Genomic DNA, 22,348 nt, shown 5'->3' on the forward strand with positions numbered 1-22,348 from the left:
GTATAAGCATGATACAGTTAAGACCTCCATACATCCAGTGTGTAGTTCATATTCGTATTTCTCTGGTTGTCCACGGAAAGCCCTTGATAGCTCGTCTTTCTTCGTAGCAGTTGCCGCCTACTCTGGCGCTCACAGTCAAGAGTGGCTTTGTTGTGCTGTCTCTCCAGTCTTCCCTCACACCCCCAAGAGACAGTCCCCAAGCGATGTCGCTTTATGACTTTGGCATTTTGAAGATTCCAGGCCAGCCTGGTGGACTGCCCTACAACCTGGACTCATCTGATTGTTTTCTGATGTTTAGCTTCAGGTTAAGTATTTTTAGTAAAAACACTACCTTGGTGATGTTGTGTATTTCCCAGTTGTATCACATTGTTGGCAAAGCTAGTAATCTGGGATGATACTTTGACATGTGAATAACCTGTTCCCCAACAACATTTTACCCAGTGGTTTTAGTATCTGTTGATGCTGTTAATACATTTGGAGTAATGAAGTGGTAAATTCTACATTCTTTTGCCTTTTAAATTAATATTCTTCTGTAAAGAAGAGCTCTTCCTGCCTTCCTCCCTTCCTCCTTCCCCTCGTTTTCCGTTAGTGAGTGTGTGTGTGGATATAGACTTCTGGATACCTTTTTCCAGTAATAGCAGCAACCATGTATTGAGTGTTTATTATTTGCCAGACACTGCGCTAAGGGTTTTATATGCACAATCTCGTAATTTTCCCAACAACCTTGGGGAGGTAGATTTTATAACCCTTTCCACTTTTTACATGAAGGAACTGAGGTCTGAAATCGTAAAGTGACCTGCTCTTGCTCACAGAGATGGTAAGGATTCCAGACAGTAGCTCTGATGTCACTTCATGATGTTGCATCCCCACATATCATCCAGGATCTCCTTTCTCAGACTCAGCCCAGCCCACACAGACAGGGTCCCTACCAACGCGTACCCTCACGGTTAGAGGAGTGTAGATACCAGCCCAGTCCCGGGCCCTTTTCTGTGCTTGCTGCTTTATTTCAGAGCCTGTTGTCTTCTCTTGCCCAGCTCCTGGATCTGTTGGTCCCTCCCTTACTTGTCCCCTAGAATAATGTCTCCTGATTGGATCAAGGCACACATGTTCAGTGCCCCTAGTTTGGCCAGCTGGTTGGAAGAGCCATTTTCTAGTCCTTGGCCTCATGGCATGTCCCACAGCTCCACCTGTTTTCTTGTGGTACCGTGGACTCCTCTCCTGGCAACTGGGTTTAAAATTATGTGGTAATCTACTACAGTTACTGTTCTTTATGATGCTTGAATTGTCTCAAGTTTTGCCAGTGAGGACCCCTTCAAGTTGGCCCATTGTCCTATTTGTCACACCCTGTTAGTCTAGATAGCTTTCTTGCTTTCTAGCACAAGATGTAGCAGGCTCACCTTGCTCTTTTTTTTTTTTTTTTTTTTTCTTTTTTAAGAAACCAAGATACGGCACTAAGTGTGCTCATTGCTACTGGGGTGTCATTGCTTCTAAGAATGAAGGTTGTTTTTTTTTTTTTTTTGAGGCTTCTGTTGATAGCATAGTAGAAATGAAGGGTGGTGGACAAGAAAACCTCTGCTTGGTTTCCAGTTGGAGTTGTGCAGAGTTGCTAGGGATTTGTGTGGATTAAGCTTCTTCACTCACCCTGCTTCCTGCTTGGTCATTGACCAGTCAAGCCCTGGTAATCAAACAGTTGGGGACATTTGATTAAAAAGAATTTCTCTTTTTGCGGGCAGATAGACATTTCAAAAGACATTTCCTATGAACTTGATTCTCTAGTGGTTCTATTTTCCCTTCATTCCAAACTTGAAACTGTGAGGAGATAATTCTTTGTTACAGAATCTCCAGTAAAAAGCTATTAACAGAATGAGGCTGCATCTACTACCTCATTGCTGTGTATTTTCAGAACTAATTACTGGCTATTTTTCAAAATTAAATTAATTACCTTAATGGAGTACCTATTTGCCTAAGTTTAAAGTTCACTCCATTTTAATGTTTATTCTCTTGAATGGCCCATCAAGGGAAAAGAAAAAAAGATTTTTATTTTGTATCCTGGTTTGATATGAGAGTGTTTTCTTTCTTTTCTTTTTTTTTTTGTTAAATAAGGCACCCAAGATAGTAATGGCCTAGGAAGCCCATTCAGAAGAAATTTTTCAAGATAGGTATCTTTCTCAGTAGTTTTTTTTTCAGTTATGGTTACATAGAGTGTATTTTATTTTAATGTTTAAGTGGTACTACAGTCTATGCTCTCCTCTTTTTATTTTTTTGGCTTGGTTGTTTTCTTTTTTCCTTATAAGGTAAGCATTTTTTAACTTGCTGCTTTGTGATTAGAGTGGTGATTTATCTTAAATTGTTTTAATAATAAATCAGTGTTGAACTGGTGTACTCTTAAGATCCATTTCCTTTCTCTCTGTCTTCAAAAAGCAAGAGGTTTTACGTTTCTTTGGTGACTGTAGGATAAAGTAAACCTTTGCAGGTTAATTGCTGTGTAATTAACACAGACAGGGTGGAGATCAGAGGACAGTAAGCTATTGGGAAACATCCACAAGCTTTTGCTGTACTATAGGGAAGTCCATTAGGTTATGCTACCCCAGCTCCTTAAATAATATCCAGAGAAACCTGAGTCCTTTTCCGGGGAATCTGCTATGAGTTTTCCTCTATTGATGAGAGTCCTTGATAGAGATTCTTTTTAATTTTGAATTCTTGAATGTTATTTGTAATTTGATAAAGCCTTTTTTTTTTTTTGATGGAGTAAAGGGTAAAGTTCAGTTTAGCTGTTGGTGACTTACTGTTTTTATGTAAAGAAGATGGTCTCTAATACATTGGTTTTATTGACTAACCAGTAATCATTATCAATTATACCTGTCACTGTGCTGCTAGGATAGTTTCTAAGGAGAAAACTTACAAAGAAATTTAAAAATGACCACTAGATACAGAAAGTGATTTGCTTGATATAAACATTTAAAAACCTACCAAAGTATTTCAGTATATCTGTCGTATATTTTTATCATCTACCTTTTGGTAACTTACTTAATCTCATTTTTACCTGATAGTTTTATATTTTAAACACTTGCTAAAAATGGCTCCTTTCTACAGGATGCCCTGAGTGTGCTTTTTTGTTTGATATTTTGTACGTATAGTGGATGACTTTTAAAATGGGTTTATGGTTCCCTCTCATTTTTTTTCTCTCTCTCCTAAGTTCAAGGCATATTCTGTTTAATGATACTTTTGTAATTTGGATGTTGTTATTCATAAAATCATTGGAAGGGCTTTATAATTTTGGTATAAAAGCAAGTGAAAAATTAAAACCTCTCAGTGCAGTGTGGCATTCTGGAACAGAAAAATGACATTAATGGAAAACAAGAGAAATCTGAATGAAGTCTGTGTTTGATTAATAGTAATGTACAATGTTAATTTTTTAGTTTTGGTAAATTGGTTATGTAAGATTTTTTTTTTTTTTTAGTTTTGATAAATTCTATGGGTAGGTAAGACAGTTAAACATTAGTGGAATTTGAGTAAAGGATATATAGGAACTCTCTTTTATTTAGTAGAAATTTAATTTACCAAAAGCTTTAAATATATGGCCATATGACTAAATAGTGGTGAGCCAGGTGCCAGGGGTACAAAGAGTCCTGAGGCTGGTCTCTTCTCTCCAGAATGTCACAATCTTGTTGGCAGGTCAAGGTCTTCTTATCCGTAAAAAGATGAGTAACAGTACCTTTATGAGTCAGCCTATGCCAATGAATGATACAGGGAGTCCTGTAAGTAGACGCATGGCACGTTTGGAGAGGCCTTTGCAGAACAGGTGAAACATGAGCTGAGCAGGATGGGTGAGTACAACTTAGATAAGTAATGGAGAGGTTGTTCTAAGAGACAGGAGAGGCCACGAATTGAGGAAAAAATACTGGCAGTGTTGATGCAGGGTGGGTTTGTTACAGTCAAAATGAGCTAATGGAGACTTGCGCTATTCAAAGTACGGGATGATGAGGGTCTGACTAATATGCTGGAATTGAGATTTGACAGGATCTGGTGATGACGGATATAGGAGCACAGAAGAAAAACAAATCAGTGGTGACTGATAACGTGAGCCAGTGGAAGTTACTTAGGGGGTTTGCGTTAAGCATTTCATTTTCAGGTAATGCTGAACTGCCAAGTAGACTTGTCTGGCAAGAAGTTAAACCAGAGCTACTGGAGCATGGGAAAGGAGCAAAAGGTTTAGGACTGTACCTCTGTAGTAAACAAGGAGAAGCCAAGAAGGGAATCTAACAGTAGCATTCAGAGAGATAACTAAAGAGGGGCTGTGGCGACCACTGTAGTGTTCCTGAAGCAGGTGGAGGAGAGTTTCATAAGGAGGATATCCTAGCTCTGGCTGAGATATATCAGAAAGATGACTGTGACATCTTGAAAAAATAGCTATCTGAATCATCATCAGTTTTTTTGAGATTGGTGGGCCTGGAGTCCAGATTACAGGGGGTTAAGGAGTAAGGTGTGTGTGTGTCTGTCTGTCTGTCTACAGGAGGGGGTTGTTAAGAACTGGGGACTGCAAATTTACACTAGTTTTTAAAGAAATTTGGCTCTCCATAGACAAGGATATATATATATATATATGACACACACACACAGACCAGTAGCTGAAGAGGGCAAAAGAAGGTTAATTTAATTACATTTAACAAACATTTATCAAGTGTCAATTATGTGCCAAAGCACTGTGTTAGGGGCAGTGGAGGACACAAAATGTGATTAGAATATAGTGGTTTTTTTCCCCTCCTGAAAAAGTGCTACCTCAAGTTCTCTTAGTGTTAGGGAGGCGATTCGTCTGAAACACAGTGCTAGAGATGCTGGAATTAGGCTTGCAAGCAGAAGAGCAAAATCAGTGACAGAACCACCTAAGGTGGAGGTGGGGGTGGGGAGTTGGAGAATTGATGGAGCAACGAAGGGAGAAAGGAAGAAAAGATGATGCGGGGGGAGGAGTCTGGTCCTTGGAAGGGAAAGGGATCCTCCTTTAAGAGGGGCACAGTGGAGAATAGGAGAAGATTAGTGCTAGAGCTATTCTGAGGTAGAGTACAAGTAAGGAACCCAGGAAGTCTTCACTATGAATGGCATGTGCTGCAGACTAGGGGTATGTTTTTTGCCTTTGGAAAGTTCTGGATGGACAGGAAAATGAGGCTGTTAGTGCTTATTTTTGGTCCTATGAGACAAAAATAAAAGAAACACCTGGGCCACTGAAAGTATTGCTTTTGGCTGAGGTTTTTTTTTCATATCTAATGAAATAGACATATTTTTTAATTGCTCAGATATTATATGAATGTCTCCGTGCCTGCAGTTAGCTAGGGTGTATGTCGGATGCAGACTCTCACAGAGCTTAGAGTCTAGGAAAGGTGGTAAGAAGGACGTATGCAGACTCTTAATAAATGCTTGCTGATTGAACTCTGATCTGAGATAGAAAGTGGCTACGTGCCCGACCCATGCACATGAAGTATTATGGGATAGAGAGGAGAAAGAGAATTGGAGCACTTTTCTGGGTATTTCAGTAGAACAAGGACTTGAAATAAATTTGCCATATATTTAGCTGAAGGCCTTGTTTCTTCATAGACCTATTTTCTACATGTTTAGAAACTATTGTGTGCTCGTGTTTTTTGGTCACAACTAAGTAACAGTACATAAAGAATTAACGAACATGATTTTGGCCACTCAAATGAAGAACGACATTATTTTGAACTCTCCATTTAGGTAGCACGTTGGCAGGACTTTAGGGTGGGCATTGGTTGGTGGAGTGTCTTTATTACTGCTCCAATTTGCCGTTTTATGTATGTAAAGTTGTCTTAAAAGTGTTAGTACTATTTTATTGACTGTACTTTAAGTGCATGTACAGTAAGTAGGTGCAGGTCAATTGGAGAGAAGAACTAAGTAGTGCTACCTTTGGACGTTTATTGTCAGACGCAGGAAGAGATACAGAGGGTTAGAGAAGGGAAGTAAAAGTAATTTGGGGAGGAGAAAAAAAAACTCACGTTCTTCTTTGAAATATTTTTCAAGATGATTCTTAACCAGTGAAGGGGAGAAGAACGTGCCACCCCACACATTTCTGAGAAAGCTATTTTGTACAGTCCTACTTGGAAAGAAAATTACAGAAGGGACTGTTTAGCTATCACAGGATAGGCCTAAAAAGTGATTCTAAAGGTATTAATTAAAATGTAATCACGACAGAAGTTGGTCTGAGAATTTCTCAACACTTGTTCTCACAGAACATTGTTAATAAGCAGGGTCTTGGCTGGTGTGGGGCCCCTGCTGAGGGATATATTTAACTGAATACCCTGCCATCACCATCCCTCCTCCCCTCCCCCTCGGAAGAGGCAGCAAGGCCTGCCCACCTCGGCCCCTGGAGCCCAGCTTGCTGCAGCCTCTGCTGAGGTCAAGCACTCCCCTTCCGGCCTCTCGAGGGCTTTCTCCATGTGTTGCCAGTGTGCCAGTAAAAATGACTTTAAACTCTTGTCAGTACAGTTACTGGTGCATGCATCACAGTCCCACTCAGATAAACCTGTCACAACACAGAGGCGGCCGCTGGAGAAGAGTACGAGGGCAGGCCTCTAGCTTTTCATTCGAGCATCACTAAACGTGCACAGAGTGCCCAATTATTTCAGCATTATTGAGCAAGCCTACAGGAGGACCCAAGCCTTGCTACATTAGATTTTCTTTAGTAATTTGCTCAAGTACCGCTGAGGACACTTAAAGGGCTTAAAACGGTGGCTGCAACCAGTTTCCTTTTCTGGGTTGTTAATTCAGGTTTTCTCTTTCAAATTAACTGTCGCTGCACGCTGTGCAGTGGTTCTGGGAGAACTGTTTAACACTAATTTTCTCAGTTTTCAAGCTTTTTTTCTTCAACATAACTGCTTTAACAGTCACATATATGTTTTGATTAGAGATGTATGATAGTGAGGCTTTATGTTTTGGAGACCAAAATACAGATGCTTTGTTAAATCTAATTTCGTCTATTAAAAGTAACTTAGTTTCACTATTTAAAAATTAGGTTATTTACAGTGCATTGCAAAACCACCAAATCTAAGTAAAAAAGATAGCATTTCTCTATTATTCATCTCCTTCCCTTATATATATATATATATATATATATATATATATATATATATATATATATATATGTAAAGAATAAATCTTTCCTTCATGGGTACTGGGCTTTCCAGGATCTTTTTGCACCTCTTTCCTCTCCTTTTGTTGTTGGCGGTTGTCTTGGATATAGGGAACAAGTTCAATATCTTTGTCTGGTTTCTCACAGCAGCAACAACTCCAGGCCCAGCATTTATCACATGGACATGGTCTGCCAGTGCCTCTGACCCCGCACCCTTCAGGGCTTCAGCCCCCTGCCATTCCGCCCATTGGTAGCAGTGCCGGCCTTCTGGCCCTCTCCAGTGCCCTGGGAGGCCAGTCTCACCTTCCAATTAAAGATGAGAAGAAGCACCATGACAATGATCATCAAAGAGGTAAGCAGTTTTCTCGGGATGTCAGTCTGATATTACCTACCTGTTGCTGAGGGTAGGTCTGTATGTCATCATTTATTCTTGTTTCTGGATTTCGTTTTACCAGTGACTAAACAAAGGATTTCCCCTGGAAGGTAAATTAATGATTGGAAGCAGTCTTTTGCCAAATGATACCATAGTGGTTGGCAAGAGTTAATGTGCTTCCCAAAGGCAAGGGGGGGACGCATTTCCTGGTCATTGCCTCTGATCCCTTGCTACCCCCTAAGTTCCCCAAGCCTAAATCGGTAATGCAGTGCCACAGTGCCCTGTGTTTGAAATAGTGAGTGGCATTAATAGCTAATTTTGACCAAATCTATTTTGGGGAAAGATTTACTGATCATTTACTCATTTGACAGCCTCAATTATTATTTGTAGATCACATATAATGCAGCAAGAATCTTGCAGGTAAGAAAACAATTTCAGTAGTCTTAGTAATTGAGAAAGTACAGCCCAAATTAATGAAATCTGTTGGTTTAACTACCTCTTTCACCCAGTCTGTTTAGAAGCATGAAATGAACTCATTTCTGCCTCTAAGAACAACAGTTGTTTACGTAAAGAATCGATTGTAAGGCCAGTTGTGCTCCTTCTAGGTTGGTTTCTTCCCTCCACTAAAATAGATGATGGTGCAGAGACATTTTGATGTGACTCTGTGTTTGTATGGTGTTTATTAGTAGTTTTTATTAGTTAATGGCAGAAAAACAAATGAAAGTGTCTCCCAGCATTCCTTTGTGGGAATTTACGTAGTACATGGGTGGTTCATTGGTTGAAAGGGTGTGGTTATAATTAAAACCTCATATCTGTTCTTGTTTCAGTGTCATTACCATGAATTATAATCTTGGGTAAATGATTTTTATCACATAAACGTAAATTTCCCATCTCTGATGTTGGAAACACTGTACTATTCGTCATTCAGTTATCTTAGTGCTATGGTCCAGAGCTGAGGCATGTCTGTAAACACATCTATAAGTGGAAAAGTCAGAAAGAAGTATAAATAACACAAATATCCAGCTTTGGTTTCTGAAATTGTGTCAAAGGTAAATTGGCGCTTTGTGGATCTGGTCAAGTAATATTAATAATTAACTTTACAGCAAAGTTGACGACTGTGCCATTTACTATTTAGCAGAGATCAAATTTGACAAATGTATGATTTTATGTAAACTAACTGGTACTTTTCTTTTTTTCCTTCTTCTCCCCATTTGCTCTGCCGTTGCTGCTGTTTTGCCTATAGACAGAGATTCCATCAAGGTAGGACTCAAAATTACAGATGAAGGAATGGCTTTTAAAAGGGGGCTCTCAATGATTTGAATAAATGTGGTAATGGATTCTTTGAGATTTACAGGATGATTTGGTGGGCTGTACCAAATAGTGGTAAACTGCATTTTTGTATTGCTTTCAGTTGTGCGTTTGAGATTTTTTAAGATAGTGGTCCCATTCTCTATCAGAATCAGATTTATAGACCAAGATTGAATTATAAGATCTGGCTTGCATTGCTCTTTTTATTATGTCTTTGCCATGTGAAAAAGAGTAACTGCTTTTCTTCAGTTAAGCTTTGGCTATAAGATAAATAATAATGGAAAAAAATTGGTTTTTAAGGAAATAAACATTTTGGGAAACAGTTCCATCCTACAAAACTCTTTATCAAAACACTTAAGAGCATTTTTCTTCACCAGAAGGATTTTTTTTTTAATTTAATGACATCTTGGTTTCCAGTCTAGCAAGTTATTCTCCTTAGGTTTTGCATTTGTCTTATCTGCCTTCTCTATCTCTTTATAGAGGAGTTGTAGGGAAAGAGGAAAAGTAGTTAGGGCCTAATGATTTGGATGTGCTTGTGTCATACCATAATGGGGTATGCTAAGGCTGCCTGAATTTATATAGTAAGCAAACAGGCTACCATGGCAGAAAATGAGTAAAATATGAAATTGCTTGGTAACTTTTGAGCCAGGCACAATGTAAATATGCTACTGTATTGTGGATAATTGTATTACACATGCCGTTGTATTTTGTGTAGATTAGAAAGCAAGGGCAGTTCTCAAGCATTGGCCAAAGCACAGATGCTGTCAGTTGCTTTTCTTGTATTTTACAACAGTTGAATGTTTTGGAGCATAGGCAGTTACATCTCTTGCAGTTTGTTTGTTTGTTTATTTTTGGTCGCATTGGTTCTTCGTTGCTGCACGCGGCCTTTCTCTAGTTGCTGCGAGTGGGGGCTACTCTTCGGTGTGGTGCGCCGGCTTCTCATGGCGGTGGCTTCTCTTGTTGCAGAGCACGGGCTCTAGGTGCGCGGGCTTCAGTAGTTGTGGCTCGCAGGCTCTAGAGCACAGGCTCAACAGTTGTGACACACGGGCTTAGCTGCTCCGTGGCATGTGGGATCTTCCCGGACCAGGGCTCGAACCCGTGTCCCCTGCATTGGCAGGCAGATTCTTAACCACTGCGCCACCAGGGAAGTCCTCTCTCGCAGTTTTTAATGAAGTTATGTATACAGAGACTAAAATCTTCCCCTGAAACCACCTGTGCTGTCACTTTGAATGCCTCTTTATTCCTTGTCCTTTTATAGTAAAAGGGAAGTAGGGTTTTTTTTTTCCCCAAAGTCATTAAATGGTGGAAAATAAAATGTATCGATTTTACCCTTCAAGAATCTTTGTAATTTGAAAGGGTATCTGCACACCCATAGAAATGTCAACGTTTACAATTGGAACTGCACACATTGAATTATTTAATTATGCATTTACAGCTGTGTACTTTGTTGTATAATATGAACATCAGTACCTAAATTAAAAAGCATTCTTAATCAGAGTGTAGTAAGTATTCCACACATATGTACTTAGGAAGTGGTAAGTAAATGCATTGACCAAGATTTGCTGGTAGCAGCCCTTGGAAAGCCTGTCTAGTTATTCTGAGGCCAATAACATAAACATTCCCTGCTTCATATGATAAATACATACCTTCAGGCAGGCCAGTGAACTAAACAAAAGCCTCCTCTCATGCCCCACTCCCAGAAGACTGTGAAAATATTTATACTCCAGTGCACACTTTTGTGTCAGTTACATTTTATAGTCCCTCACGTCAGAGTAGGGTATATTTTGAAATCATCTATAATCATTCAGGATGAGTCTGGGAGTGAGTATCTATATAGCTTGGAAGCCAGGGGGAAAACAAAAGGAAATAGAGACGGATGATTTTGCCTTGATTTATTATGGAATGGTAGCTATAAATAGATATTTTTTGGGGTACCGTTCTTGAATTTGAAGTCGTGTTGTGTCAGGTTTGGGGCTGTCCTGTGGCTTTGCAAGGTGAAATAGTTCACTAATTTTTGTAGATGTGTTCTGTGATGCTCGGAGAAGCAGTTAGTTGCTTGTTCCATCGATCGTCCTCATCCTCCCGTAGTGGTTCCTGGTTAAGAGGGGCTTTTTATGATTGTCCGCTGCGTGACTAGAGATGGTTTTTATCAGCCGGCGCATGCCAGTTGCCTGCAGCTGGAGTCAGGCTTGTATGAAATAATTTATTCATGCAGGATAATGCTCCTTAACATTTAACAGGTAATGAACGTGACATAAATTTCCTTCTTGCTTTTAATTTTTCCCTTTCCTCTTCTAATGTGCAAACAGGCAGCTCTGGTACTCTAAATAATAAGTAATTTTTGGCCATCTGTCAAAAGGAAATTTCAATACAAATTTAAATTAATGGTGCCTGAAATTTTTTATAGCTCCTCTAAAAGCCTCTAATGTGCAGAAAATTCTGAATCTGCTGGTAGTAATTAGTGTTGCATGTAATGAGGATGTGGGCAATGTTATACAGCCCCAGTGTAACATTTTGTTATGGTAGCAAAATTTTGATTTATGCAAAGTTGTGGATGGGTTTAATTGTGAGAGACACTTTAAAATGTTTCTTTTGACGTTACAGATTATTAAACAGGGCAGATTTCAGAATAGCTTATAAAATATAAATTTAAACTTACTGTGAAGATTCACGTAATTAAGATGCTTTACCTATAGGTATCAAGTAAAAATGAAAGAAATTCCCTTGTTAAAATGTTGGACCTTTTTCTTCCTTTTCTTTTCTCGGAAGTTCTGTGACCACTAAACCAAATGCTATTGGCTTTATTGATCTTATTTTCTATAGCTCCAGTAGCCAAGTTCATTCCTAAGCCTGTTATTTACAGACCTGTATCTGAAGTTTTTCAACAAGGATGGAGAATGTAAATATGGACCTAAAGGAACAAGCACTGTAGGAGCCCAAGAATCATTTTATTTGGTGAGGAGAAACCAGAATGGTGTGTGTGTGTCCTAGGGCTGTTAAAGTAAGGATCCGAGGCACCTGCTTGTTACTTGGCCATCCAGTACCCCCATACATGTGCCCACAGTAAGCCTCGGATTTGGGGCTGAAAATGGCAGGAAACACAGACCATGGTCCACTCTCACCCTTAGCTGATAGGGTGGAAAGCCCTAAATAGGTTCCTACTTCTCTTTCCTGAGTGAGGACTTTTCTAACTTCTTCTGTAGTTTCTTTTGAAAGGATATAAGTGAAACCAAGGAAACATTTTCTGAGGTAATGAAAGCTTCCACTGCCTATCCCTCCTGTGGGCTGAGGGGTAGAAATGGGTTGGCTCCAAAGTTGTAAGAGAGCAGACATGCCCACATGCTGCCAGGAGCTGCTTCCTAGTCGCTGGAGGTCCCAGTTCATGAAGAGGAGTCATTAGGTTCCTCACATCGCTCTCAGTTTCCACCTGATTGGCTGACATGATTCAGAGCTGTGAAGGCCAGATTGCCTAAAACTTAGTAGGAATCTGAGATTGAGGAAAAAGTCCCATTACACCCCAAATGTCTACACCTTCTAGCAAAAACTAGCCACCAAAATCAAGACCAACTTGAATATAAATGGCAGAATTCACTATCACCAACTATTGATTAGCTCCATGACCTCTCCCAAGTTGGTGTTGCTGTGCTTATTATTACTTCCTAAGTCCTTCTTATGTATGTTATGTATCCTGTTTTTTATCCTGAATGCAGTAACCTCAAGTCAGTCCTGTGAGGGATTTGGCATTTTTTATTTTTAAAATATAGTATAAGTCCATTATTTTTTCCTCCAAGTGGTGGTGTTTTTATTTTTATTATTTCATTGGATTGTCTTCCCCAAAGTGCCATATGCATCATCGAAGAGTATGATCATTTTTAGTGATTTGTACATTGCCAAATTAATCTCCAGAGCGCTGCAACATTTAAAAATGCCATATGCAATATTTGAGTATGTTTCCACACAATCCACCAATACGGAACTTTATAGCTTTTGTAATTTTTGCTGGTATAAGTATGGATAGTGCACTTTTTAAAAAAAATTTACATATAGATACTTTTCAAGCTAAATGCTCTTCTGTGGGTATATATACTATATCCCCCCCCTTCCCCCAACCCTGTCCTGTATGGATTCTTTGTTTTTGTTTAAGGGTTTTCATAATGATCTGCTTATTAGTTGTATCTATGGCAATGCCTGTTTATTCTGTCATAGCTATATTTTGGTATTTATTCTATGTAGATAACTAAAACATCATACGGTGCTTTTCTTCTTGTCTCTCCAGTTATTCTCTGTTGGCAATAAAGGTTTATCAATGAGAATTAGACTAAGGCTCCTTTTATGTTCAAATTGAAGTGTATGATTCGGGCCAAGAAAGCACTTTTGCCTCATTAGTTGGGTGTTACAGGTGAAGGTGGGTTTTTAGCTTGCATTAACAGAATGATTACTTCTATTTGCCGCTTCACTTTGTACATCAAGACTTAGTGGTGAAGGGTTCTGTTCCAGGATCTTGTGTGACCTGTGTGACTTGGCTTTTTTTCCCCTCTGCCTCTTTTTCCTGTTGCAAAGGAACATCAGTCTGAAAAGAGTGTGCCTTTTAATATGTTTAACCCCTTGCATGTCCCGTGTGGGAGAAAGCAGAGAAGAAACCACTTGAAGGAGGAGAGGTTGGCCAGTAGAAGAGAGGATAACTGGCCCAGGCAGTTTCGGTTTTAACACTCACTCCCTTTCCCCCATACAACTGTGTGAGGTAGGAAGGTTTGTAATCTTAACCCTTTGTGAGAAAGCTTGGTGAGATTAATTGCCTGTAGACTTTAGAAGGACACATTATATAAAGACAAGGGCCTAGAGTTGAAATCCGTAAAATACTATAAAGAGAAGGTATAATAAAAAAAACCCAAAGAACAAAAAACCCCGAACACTACCGACAAACTAAACTGTAGTGGGGCTTGCACTATCTCCTATTTTCCCCTTAGTCATCAGTAATCTGAGAAAAGAAGGTATGCCATCAAGGGCTGTGCCTTGGACACTCCAGTTTATCCACTCTAACCTCTGTGGACCCTAGTTACCTAGTCAACCCCACTGATCTCTGAGCATGTATAGCTCATAGTTCAGATTTCATTGTGAAGGTAGGTGGTGAGGAAAGGTTTCTTTATTTATTATTTATATCACATATGAGGAAAGGTTTAGAGGTGTTGAGACCTTACCCAAGGTCACATAGCCATTGCCATCCTCAAAGGAAACCTTTCTGGGTGACTCAGTCTCATCCTTTGTTATTAAAAATTTGAAACATACTCAGCAGTAGAAGTAATAGTGCCAAGATCCTCCACATACTTCACATCAAGGTATAAGAGCTATCGATTTTTAGTCACATCTTAATCTGTTCCTTTCTTTCTTTGCTAAAATATTCTGAAGCAAATTCCAGCATGCGTTTTACCCTTATATACTTCATTACCTAAAATGAACACATTTCTCTAAACAGTGGACATTGTTTTAGTAACTATAATGCCTTTAATCACTTAATAAAAATAATTCCTTGATAGCTTCTAATATCGAGTCTATAAGCAGACTTCTTCGATTATTTCAAATAATTGGTTTGCAAGAGTTTCCCTCCTTTTAAAATTTTTCCTGTGCCACTGGTTTGTTGAAGAACCTGGGCCAGCCTTCCTACGAATGGCCCATATTCTGGATGTCTCTGCGTGCTTCCCAGTGGTGTCAAGAGGACTTTCTCCTGAATCGTACTAGGAAGAGTCTTTTTCTTCTGCTGAGAGAATGGGTAGAAGAATGACATCTAGGTTTGCATGTACATGTTGGTGATAAACAGTTCAGTGAAGTTTACCAATAATCGGGGAGTAAAATTTTTAGAAATGTATGCTGATCATCAATAAATAGAATTCTGTTTGTATCCTTTTACCTTCATACACAGACTGTGATGTATTTGCAATCCAACTTCACTTTCCAAACATACATATTGCTTAAGCTAGGCTTTTAAAAATACATTTTCAAGTAGGGTTTTAAAAATATATTAAGTACATCTATTTCCTTAAGGGTGTAGTGTCCTAGATGCCGTGTGCTCCAGCACAGCATCTGTCTCTCTCACTAAATTCTTAGCTCCTTGAGGGCAAGAATCTTATCTTCTTGGTGGAACTGTACAGGAGGACAAATCAAGGGTGAGTAGGAAGGGAATTGTAATAGAATTAGGATTCCCTTCTCTCTCTAGGTCAGCTGTGTGTCAATGGGCAAGTCATTTAACTTCCCTGGATCTCAAAGCTACTACTACTACTCCAGGCATTTTTTCCCAGGCATTTGGAATGTAGATGTTTTCTTATGTTGTTCAGTCCTGTCCTATAAGTGAATTTTACAGTATACATCTTACACCATAAGGTATGTTTCAGCAATAAAGTTGGCCATACCATTAGCCAAATAAACACAGTGGTAATTATATTTCATTTTGGGTGTTGAGTGGTAGGGAAATAGTTTAATGTTCTAAAGTATACCTTTCAAGGATTTAATGTTTAACTCTGAATTTTCCAAAATAAGATGGTAATTTAAAATTAAGTGTTTCAGCATTATGCTTGCTTTTTTATTTCATTGTAGAGGTATTTGTTTCTGCCATGTATTTTCCTATTTAGAGTTACCTTATCACAGAATAATCAGGAATTTTGTTCTATGGGTTTATGATGCAGTAATTTGTTCAGTATTAATTGATACCTGCCTCTAGGCGTGTAAGCTGTGTGAAATGTAACAGGTGCCCTAATTCCAGAAAATATGTTATAATTGTTTGTTTGTCGAACAGATGAATAAATATCTTTAAGGCATAGCTGGTCCTCAGGTGGTGAGCATGAATGGATTAGTGATGGGGGTTGGGGCTGTCTCCACCAATCACTGAGGCAGAACAAATATTAATTAGCAGGGGCGGGGCTGGTTGTGGGGCCTGCCTTCCCCAGCTGATTTTTGGCAAGGGCGGTTTAATTCTTTTCCTCCATAAACCAAACCTCTTAGTTACCAGACATTTTCATCCCCATGTTTAATGTCTCTAATGTTCTTAATTAGAATGCATTTCATCTCTTGCAAAAATATTACATCATAAAGTTTTTATTCAACATGGTTTTTTTTTCAATTTTAAAGGGGCTCAATATTTATTTGTTTAAACTGGCATTTGAATTTCAAAAGCATTTGTTTCTCAAAATGTAGGTAATTCTTCCAAAAGAATTATTTGAAAGAATGGTTCATAATCTTTTTCATATTCTTATATAGTAACACTTACTATAACCCACTCTGGAAAAATCATATGATTACCCAGGGGGATGCTCAGTATCCTCACTTCTCTATTTCTTGAATTATTTCTACTACAACACTTAACTCTACCCAACTTGTATATTTTGTTTTATTGTGCTTTTGAAGTGCTTCAGATATCTTCTGGGTTAAAGACTCTGTACACCTGGGGGCCAGCCACTAACAAGGGCTGTAATTTTGGATGTGAAGAGGAGTCATATCTAGTAATTACCATGGCAGCTGCCTTGGGACAGGGTTGAACAGAATTCGGGCTTCATGAAAGAGGACTGGAAAGAAGTTTGCTGAGGGCTGACTAATACCTGCTCTAAGAGTTTTGGATCCTTTTAAATAAACTTGCTGTTAGATGAAACTGATGAAATCATATTTCAAGACTAAATGCTGCTTAGATCTGGCAAATCAGAACTAAATCTTAGAGTTTGAATACTTGGTGGTTTTACTTTGAATCTAAAAACTGAACAAAATAAGTAATATGACTTTATCAGATTCATTATTCAGAACCAATCCAAATATTTCCATATGTAATAAGTTTTAACACTTAAAAAAGCATTTTAAGTGTCAACTACTAGTATTGTCACTTTAATTTCTGTTTATGTGTGATAGTTGTAATTGGTGGCTAAGTCCCCTTCTCCCCCCACCCCTAACAGGAAAACAGTAACATACACATGCATGAAATCTACTCAAGTGCAGTCTGCCTTTCTTCCCTCACACTGTTTGTTATTCCATCCTTTCTTCAACCACTAATGTTCATGAAAAGCTTACACTTTCCGGTCCCTTGCCATGGCTGTAGGGTGAGCTTGAATTCTTTTTCATGAAAATGGACTTATTTATAGTTGTATCACACCCTAAGGATTCATGAATCTTTTTTTTTTTTCCCCCAAATTGGTACTTTTCAAGTTGCTGAATGTTGATATTTAAGGGAAAAAGGAGAGGGGAGGGGGAGGAAAGGTAAACAGGTTAGTGATGCCACCCAATGAGAGAAGCCAGTAGGCAATGTAATACTACCTCATTTTTATTTATTCTTCCTTATGGTCATTTTAATTATTTTAGAAATTGTTGAGTATTCATTTATCTTTCTTTAAACTTCTGTTTTCTTGAGCGACATTTGGCCTTTTGAACAACAAAATAAAATTGGAAATGCTAATGTTTTGAGCCAACCAAAGGAGGAAAATAAAAATGTCACCATGGTAACAAAGCTGCTTTCTAGATGGTTTCCTAAGATATGCCTGAACTAGAAGCAGATGTCTGATTTGAGAATCTTGCCTCCTTCAGTGTAAACAAATAACTTCTGGGCAGGTGTTGGAAATAATATGGAAATCCTATTAAGGGGCCCCGGGTTCCTGTCAGTCAGGAAGCCCGTGCCACAAAAGGGCTGGTTGTCACATAAAGGAGCGGAGTAAATTCTCATTAGACTTGAGCTTTTCCCAGGAAATGATTGTCTCGGTGTGTTCTTTCTCCTGTGAATCTGAATGTAAGCTGTTGCTTCTATTGATCTATTCACTGGCTTTATTTTTCTCCTCTTCATTCCAGATCCTCCCTCGCCCCCGCCAGCCTGTATTCTCCCCTTCACCCACCCCTTCGCTTTAGGTTAACACTTGATCTGTGCTACTGCTCTGAGAGTTGTGACATTTGTGATTTTAACCTCCCACCCTGAGTGGGGGAGGGAGGAAAGTCACTCTTCATCCCGGGGCCTGTTGGACAAAGAAACAGGCTGATTAGGCCGAGTACCAGGGGCTGTTAGGAACCACACAGCGAGAGGCAGCCACAGTCCTGAATACTGTTCTGTGTACATTTACTTGGAGTTAAGAGTTTTATGAATTAAGCAGAAGCTAAGAGCACGAAGAGACAGTGTTTTTATGAACTTTTCAAAACGTATGTAGTTGTCCGGTAAGCCAATAAAACTGCGCTGTCCAATATGGTAGCCACTAGCCACAGGAAGCTATTAAATTTAAGATAGCTAACATGAAATAAAATTTAAAATCTAGTTTCTCTGTTGCACTGGCCACACTTCAAGTCCTCGGTAGCTGCGTGTGGCTGTCTGTCATAACTGCCCTACCAGTGCAGGCGTGGAAGAGAGCCATCATCACAGAACGTTCTGTCGGATAGGGAGAGACTTTGGCCTGATAAGCCTCGCTGGTTCTGCTCTTCCGTCTGGTGAAAACCGATCCCTGATAGTCAAAAGCAGGGTTCCTCCTGATGCACAGAAAATAAGGGGCATGTGTGTGTTCTGGTTTTGTAGCTTCTTTACTGTTCCAAAGCGGTTGATATGGTTGACTGTACTAATACAGTGATCTTTTAAATGGTTGTAGGCGCCCCCCTCCCCCACCGCCGGCGGAATTGGTTGAGCACTTTAACATGGATCTTCCCAAAGTGGACCCCCAGGAGATGCATTTTAATGTTTCTAGATAGGGAGTTGAGGCAGTTTGGTGGCGGTGGGGGGTTTGAAGTCTATGCATAACGATGCTCTTTATAAAACTCAGAAGGTTAAATGTGGATAAACACTGAAAACAAGGCTTCAGAAAAGCCACACTATTATTATGCAGCATTTCTTGGACTATAGTCCCCGAGACACACTTCATAAAGCCAATAACGCGCACACTGGTGGTCTCCCGTTGCCCTAGCAACGGACCATGGGGCACTGTGTATGTGAAATGCATGAACATCTGTGAATTAATCTTTTTTAGTTTGTTCTTTTCTTGGCACTGATTGGGCCACTCGGGCTTGTGCCTGTGACACTGTGTGTGGAGGGGTAACCTGGAGCAGTCCCCAGGACCTAGCCCTCAAGTGGATGCTGGAACAGCAAGTGAAGGGAGATTTATCCCGGTGGTGCATCCAGCAGTGCAGGGATTTGGCTTGACTGCACTCTCAGTGGGGCGTTATTAGCTTACTTTCTGGTGCATGGGGAAATGAGTAAAAAACTTCCTAGTAAGTCTGGGCATTATTGGGTTTATTGGGCTACCCTGAAAAAATAATCTTTAGAGAAAATTGAAATAATCACTTGTGTTTATACCACAGTTATCAGGACTTGAAAGGTCTCTGAGTTATTCCACACCCTTTGCCCCAGCCCCAGTCCTGCTCCAGGGATTATAACCAAACCATACTGGACTAGTCAGAATGAGACTTCTGAAGCTTAGGCTGGAATCTGTTTTGCTAATAAAATCTTGTAGTAACCTAGTCTGACCTTATTTAGAGAAATTTTAAACTGAGCTGGTGACAGTTTTGCCCTTGGGAGGAGGGAGCAAACTGTGACTAAATGGAGACACATCCAGGAACAATACTTTGGAATTGTTCGATTAGGAATTACACCCCCACTCCGAACGGGATTGTCTTCAATTCTTGGCCCCAACAAAATTTTCAGACGGGCACCCCTCCCTCAGCCTGCAGCACCCTCCACGTACTGTGTGTGTTCCGTTCCTCCTGTCAGCGCCAGATGCTCCCTTGTTAAATCATTTTGCTCACCCTTGTCATTTTCAGTTTCCTTCTCTTCCTTTTTTCTCCTTCTACCCTTTTTTCTCAGCCTCCATTCTCCCTTATGGGTTGACCCTCTTACCTGGGGAGGAAAGAAGGATATTACATATGAAATGTCTCGTATTGGATGTAGTCTGTTATGTTTAACCTGTAGGGTGAGAAATTTTGTTAATAAATGTATTAAGACAAAGCTCTGTGCTTTGTGCTAGTCCATTTGATTTGCTTGATTGTCATTAATATTGAGGGGCTTTTAAGTAGGAAGAACTATTTGTCAATTTGTATGTTTTCCTTTGCATATTAAAAAGACACAGCTGTACCTCTGTAGCTGATTTTCCTGATTTCCTGTTAGACAACTGAGCAGAAGTTATTATTATTATTGTTGTTGTTGTTGTTGTTGTTGCGGTTTGCGGGCCTCTCACTGTTGTGGCCTCTCCCACTGCGGAGCACAGGCTCCGGACGCGCAGGCTCAGCGGCCATGGCTCACGGGCCCAGCCGCTCCGCGGCACGTGGGATCTTCCCGGACCGGGGCACGAACCCGTGTGCCCTGCATCGGCAGGCGGACTCTCAACCACTGCGCGACCAGGGAAGCCCAAAAAGTTATTATTTTAATGGTTTCTGACTTCACAACCTGTTGGTATTGATAGATGAACTTGAAAATTGAGCAATGCAGTCTGAATAAACTATTTAAAGTTAGTCAGTAGGTATTGATTGGCAGCTGGAGGGCGAATAGGCCTGCACTGCGTCATTGGGGGTGCATAGTAAAGATTAGATGCAATCCCTTTCCTCAAATCGTTTTCCTATTAAAGTATGGAACTGAGATATAATGTCTTCTGAGTAGAATAAAATACATTAGTGGATTGTTCCCCTTCATTTCTTTGAGCTTCCAGTTAGTCCTGAATTCTCTTAAAATGTGCATATAGAACGAGTCTATGCTGATTGGAGGACTAGCTTCTGAAGGCAGTGTTCCTGGGAAGCTGCCAGGGCTGATGTGCAAATACATGCAAACAGGGAACCTTTAGCAAACACCAACAGCAATGCCAGTGGCAACGTTCTGTAGCCTCCCATTCTTGATGGTGCCTTTTACTCTCATTCAGATTCTGTTTTGTAGGAATCAGTGAAACAATTGGACCACAGAGCTAAAATATTATCATCAAACTGCTGGGTGTTTCAGCCCACTCACTTGCTTTTCAGGTAGTTTCTCTGAATGAGGAAGAAAAAGTTTTCTGTTGCTGCTCCCAGTAAATAGCCTCTTTTCCATTCAGATGGAATTTTCTTCTTTCAAGAGTCTTTTTTAAAGTTACCAACTTTGTAGTTGTTACCTGAAGGCAGCCTCAGAAATACAACAGTTACAAGGAATATTAAAGACTTTTAGAAGGAAGTAGCATTCTCAACTTGTGTTTTTTGTGTCCTGGACAAGTATTTGTTTTTTGCGAGCACAATTCGTTATGCCCCAAACTAAAAATTCTTATACACTCATGGTAAGAAGTGAAAATTCCACAGTAATAAATGGCAGTGAGTAAGCTGGCTATAGTGAGGAGAGGAAAAGAGTTTGAATCTCTGCTCTTTCCTTCATCTGTGTTTGACAAAGTGTGTTAAAAGCAGTAATTTTGTAATCTGGATGTTTGAAGGCTGGAAAAGGAAAGAGAACACAAATAATATAGAAAGGAAAAGGTTTCCAGCATTCTGATATTTTATCCTTACTGTATGTACTGGCCCAGCAAACGGGAATAATCCTTGAATTTTATTTTTAACTTTTTAACTCTTACTGTGTTTTTAAAGTACTTATAGAAATAAAATCATACGTTCATTACTGTTGTAGGTATGTGGATCTATAAAAACAAATGCGAAAAAATTCTCACATGATTTTCTTATACACAGTATTGCAGTGGAACGGTTGGTGGTAGGAGTGGTCTCAAAAGTTGGGGTTCTCGAAACTATACACAATACCTTTCTGTTGGGCCAAACCCTAGCCTTTGTGGGGCCTGGTAAAGATTACAAATAGAGGCTCTCCTACCATATGTTTAAGTATTTTAAAGTTATAAATTCAGTTAATAAATGACCTTCATAATTTTCTGAAAGGCCAGGTTTGCATTTACAGTTCTCAGGCTCCTTAGGAGTTCATTGCTGGATGACGTGGGCCTTCACATATTTTCTTGTAGATGCCCCAGCTCTCACGTCCAGCTTCATTACACCCCAGTGACCTCCTCGTGTCTAGGTATGCCCACACCAGCAATTACATCTGCCTCTGGGAGGCTCCAGGAAAAAGAACTGAGTTGACCCTGTGAGCCTTTGGGCAGGAAATTTCAGGGTCCTGGTACCCAGCTCATGGTTTAGAGGCGGGTAAGCAGAGGGTGTGGATGGGCAGGTCCCCTTGGTCCTGAGGGAGGGGCTCTGCAGGATGAGGTCCCGGACCCAAGTCAGGCCCCTCTTATCAAGCTGTTTGGTTTGTCTATGATTTCACAAGCCTGTACATTTAAGAGGGAAAAAAGGGAAGCGGGGATTTGGAACTGTTACATCTAGAAGTAATTCTTTGTTAAATAAACATCAACATTTTATTCAAAATTAGGCCAGGAAATTGACATTGTCAAATACAATCTATGCTTTGTAGGTGGTTAACTACATGCTTTGTACTTTTAACTATGCTTTGTGGGTGGTTAACACGTGCCTAACTATGCTTTTAAAATACTCCATTAAAAATCATAAATGCATGTCATACCTGTTTGCAGTGCATGAGAAAGGCAGGGGGAAACTTTTAAAGCTGAGGAAGGTAAAAGATA

The 22,348-nt window shown here is 39.8% G+C and overlaps 1 protein-coding gene across 7 annotated transcripts in view; it reads left to right on the top strand.

Annotated features, from left to right (window-relative positions):
- TLE4 (TLE family member 4, transcriptional corepressor) overlaps positions 1-22,348 on the top strand; it is a 153,284-nt gene that overhangs the window by 64,946 nt on the left and 65,990 nt on the right. For 4 of the 7 annotated variants that reach the window (XM_081236473.1, XM_081236477.1, XM_081236475.1 and 1 more), the window contains 2 exons: positions 7,289-7,490; positions 8,755-8,771. In XM_081236473.1, coding sequence (XP_081092599.1) covers positions 7,289-7,490; positions 8,755-8,771 — 219 coding nt within the window. Of the gene's footprint in view, positions 1-7,285; positions 7,491-8,754; positions 8,772-22,348 lie in introns of all 7 variants that reach the window. The other 3 variants (XM_081236472.1, XM_081236476.1, XM_081236474.1) reach the window with 1 other exon arrangement.

This window comes from Mesoplodon bidens (genome assembly GCF_964165515.1).
Source record: "Mesoplodon bidens genome assembly, chromosome: 6".
Lineage (NCBI taxonomy): Eukaryota > Metazoa > Chordata > Mammalia > Artiodactyla > Ziphiidae > Mesoplodon > Mesoplodon bidens.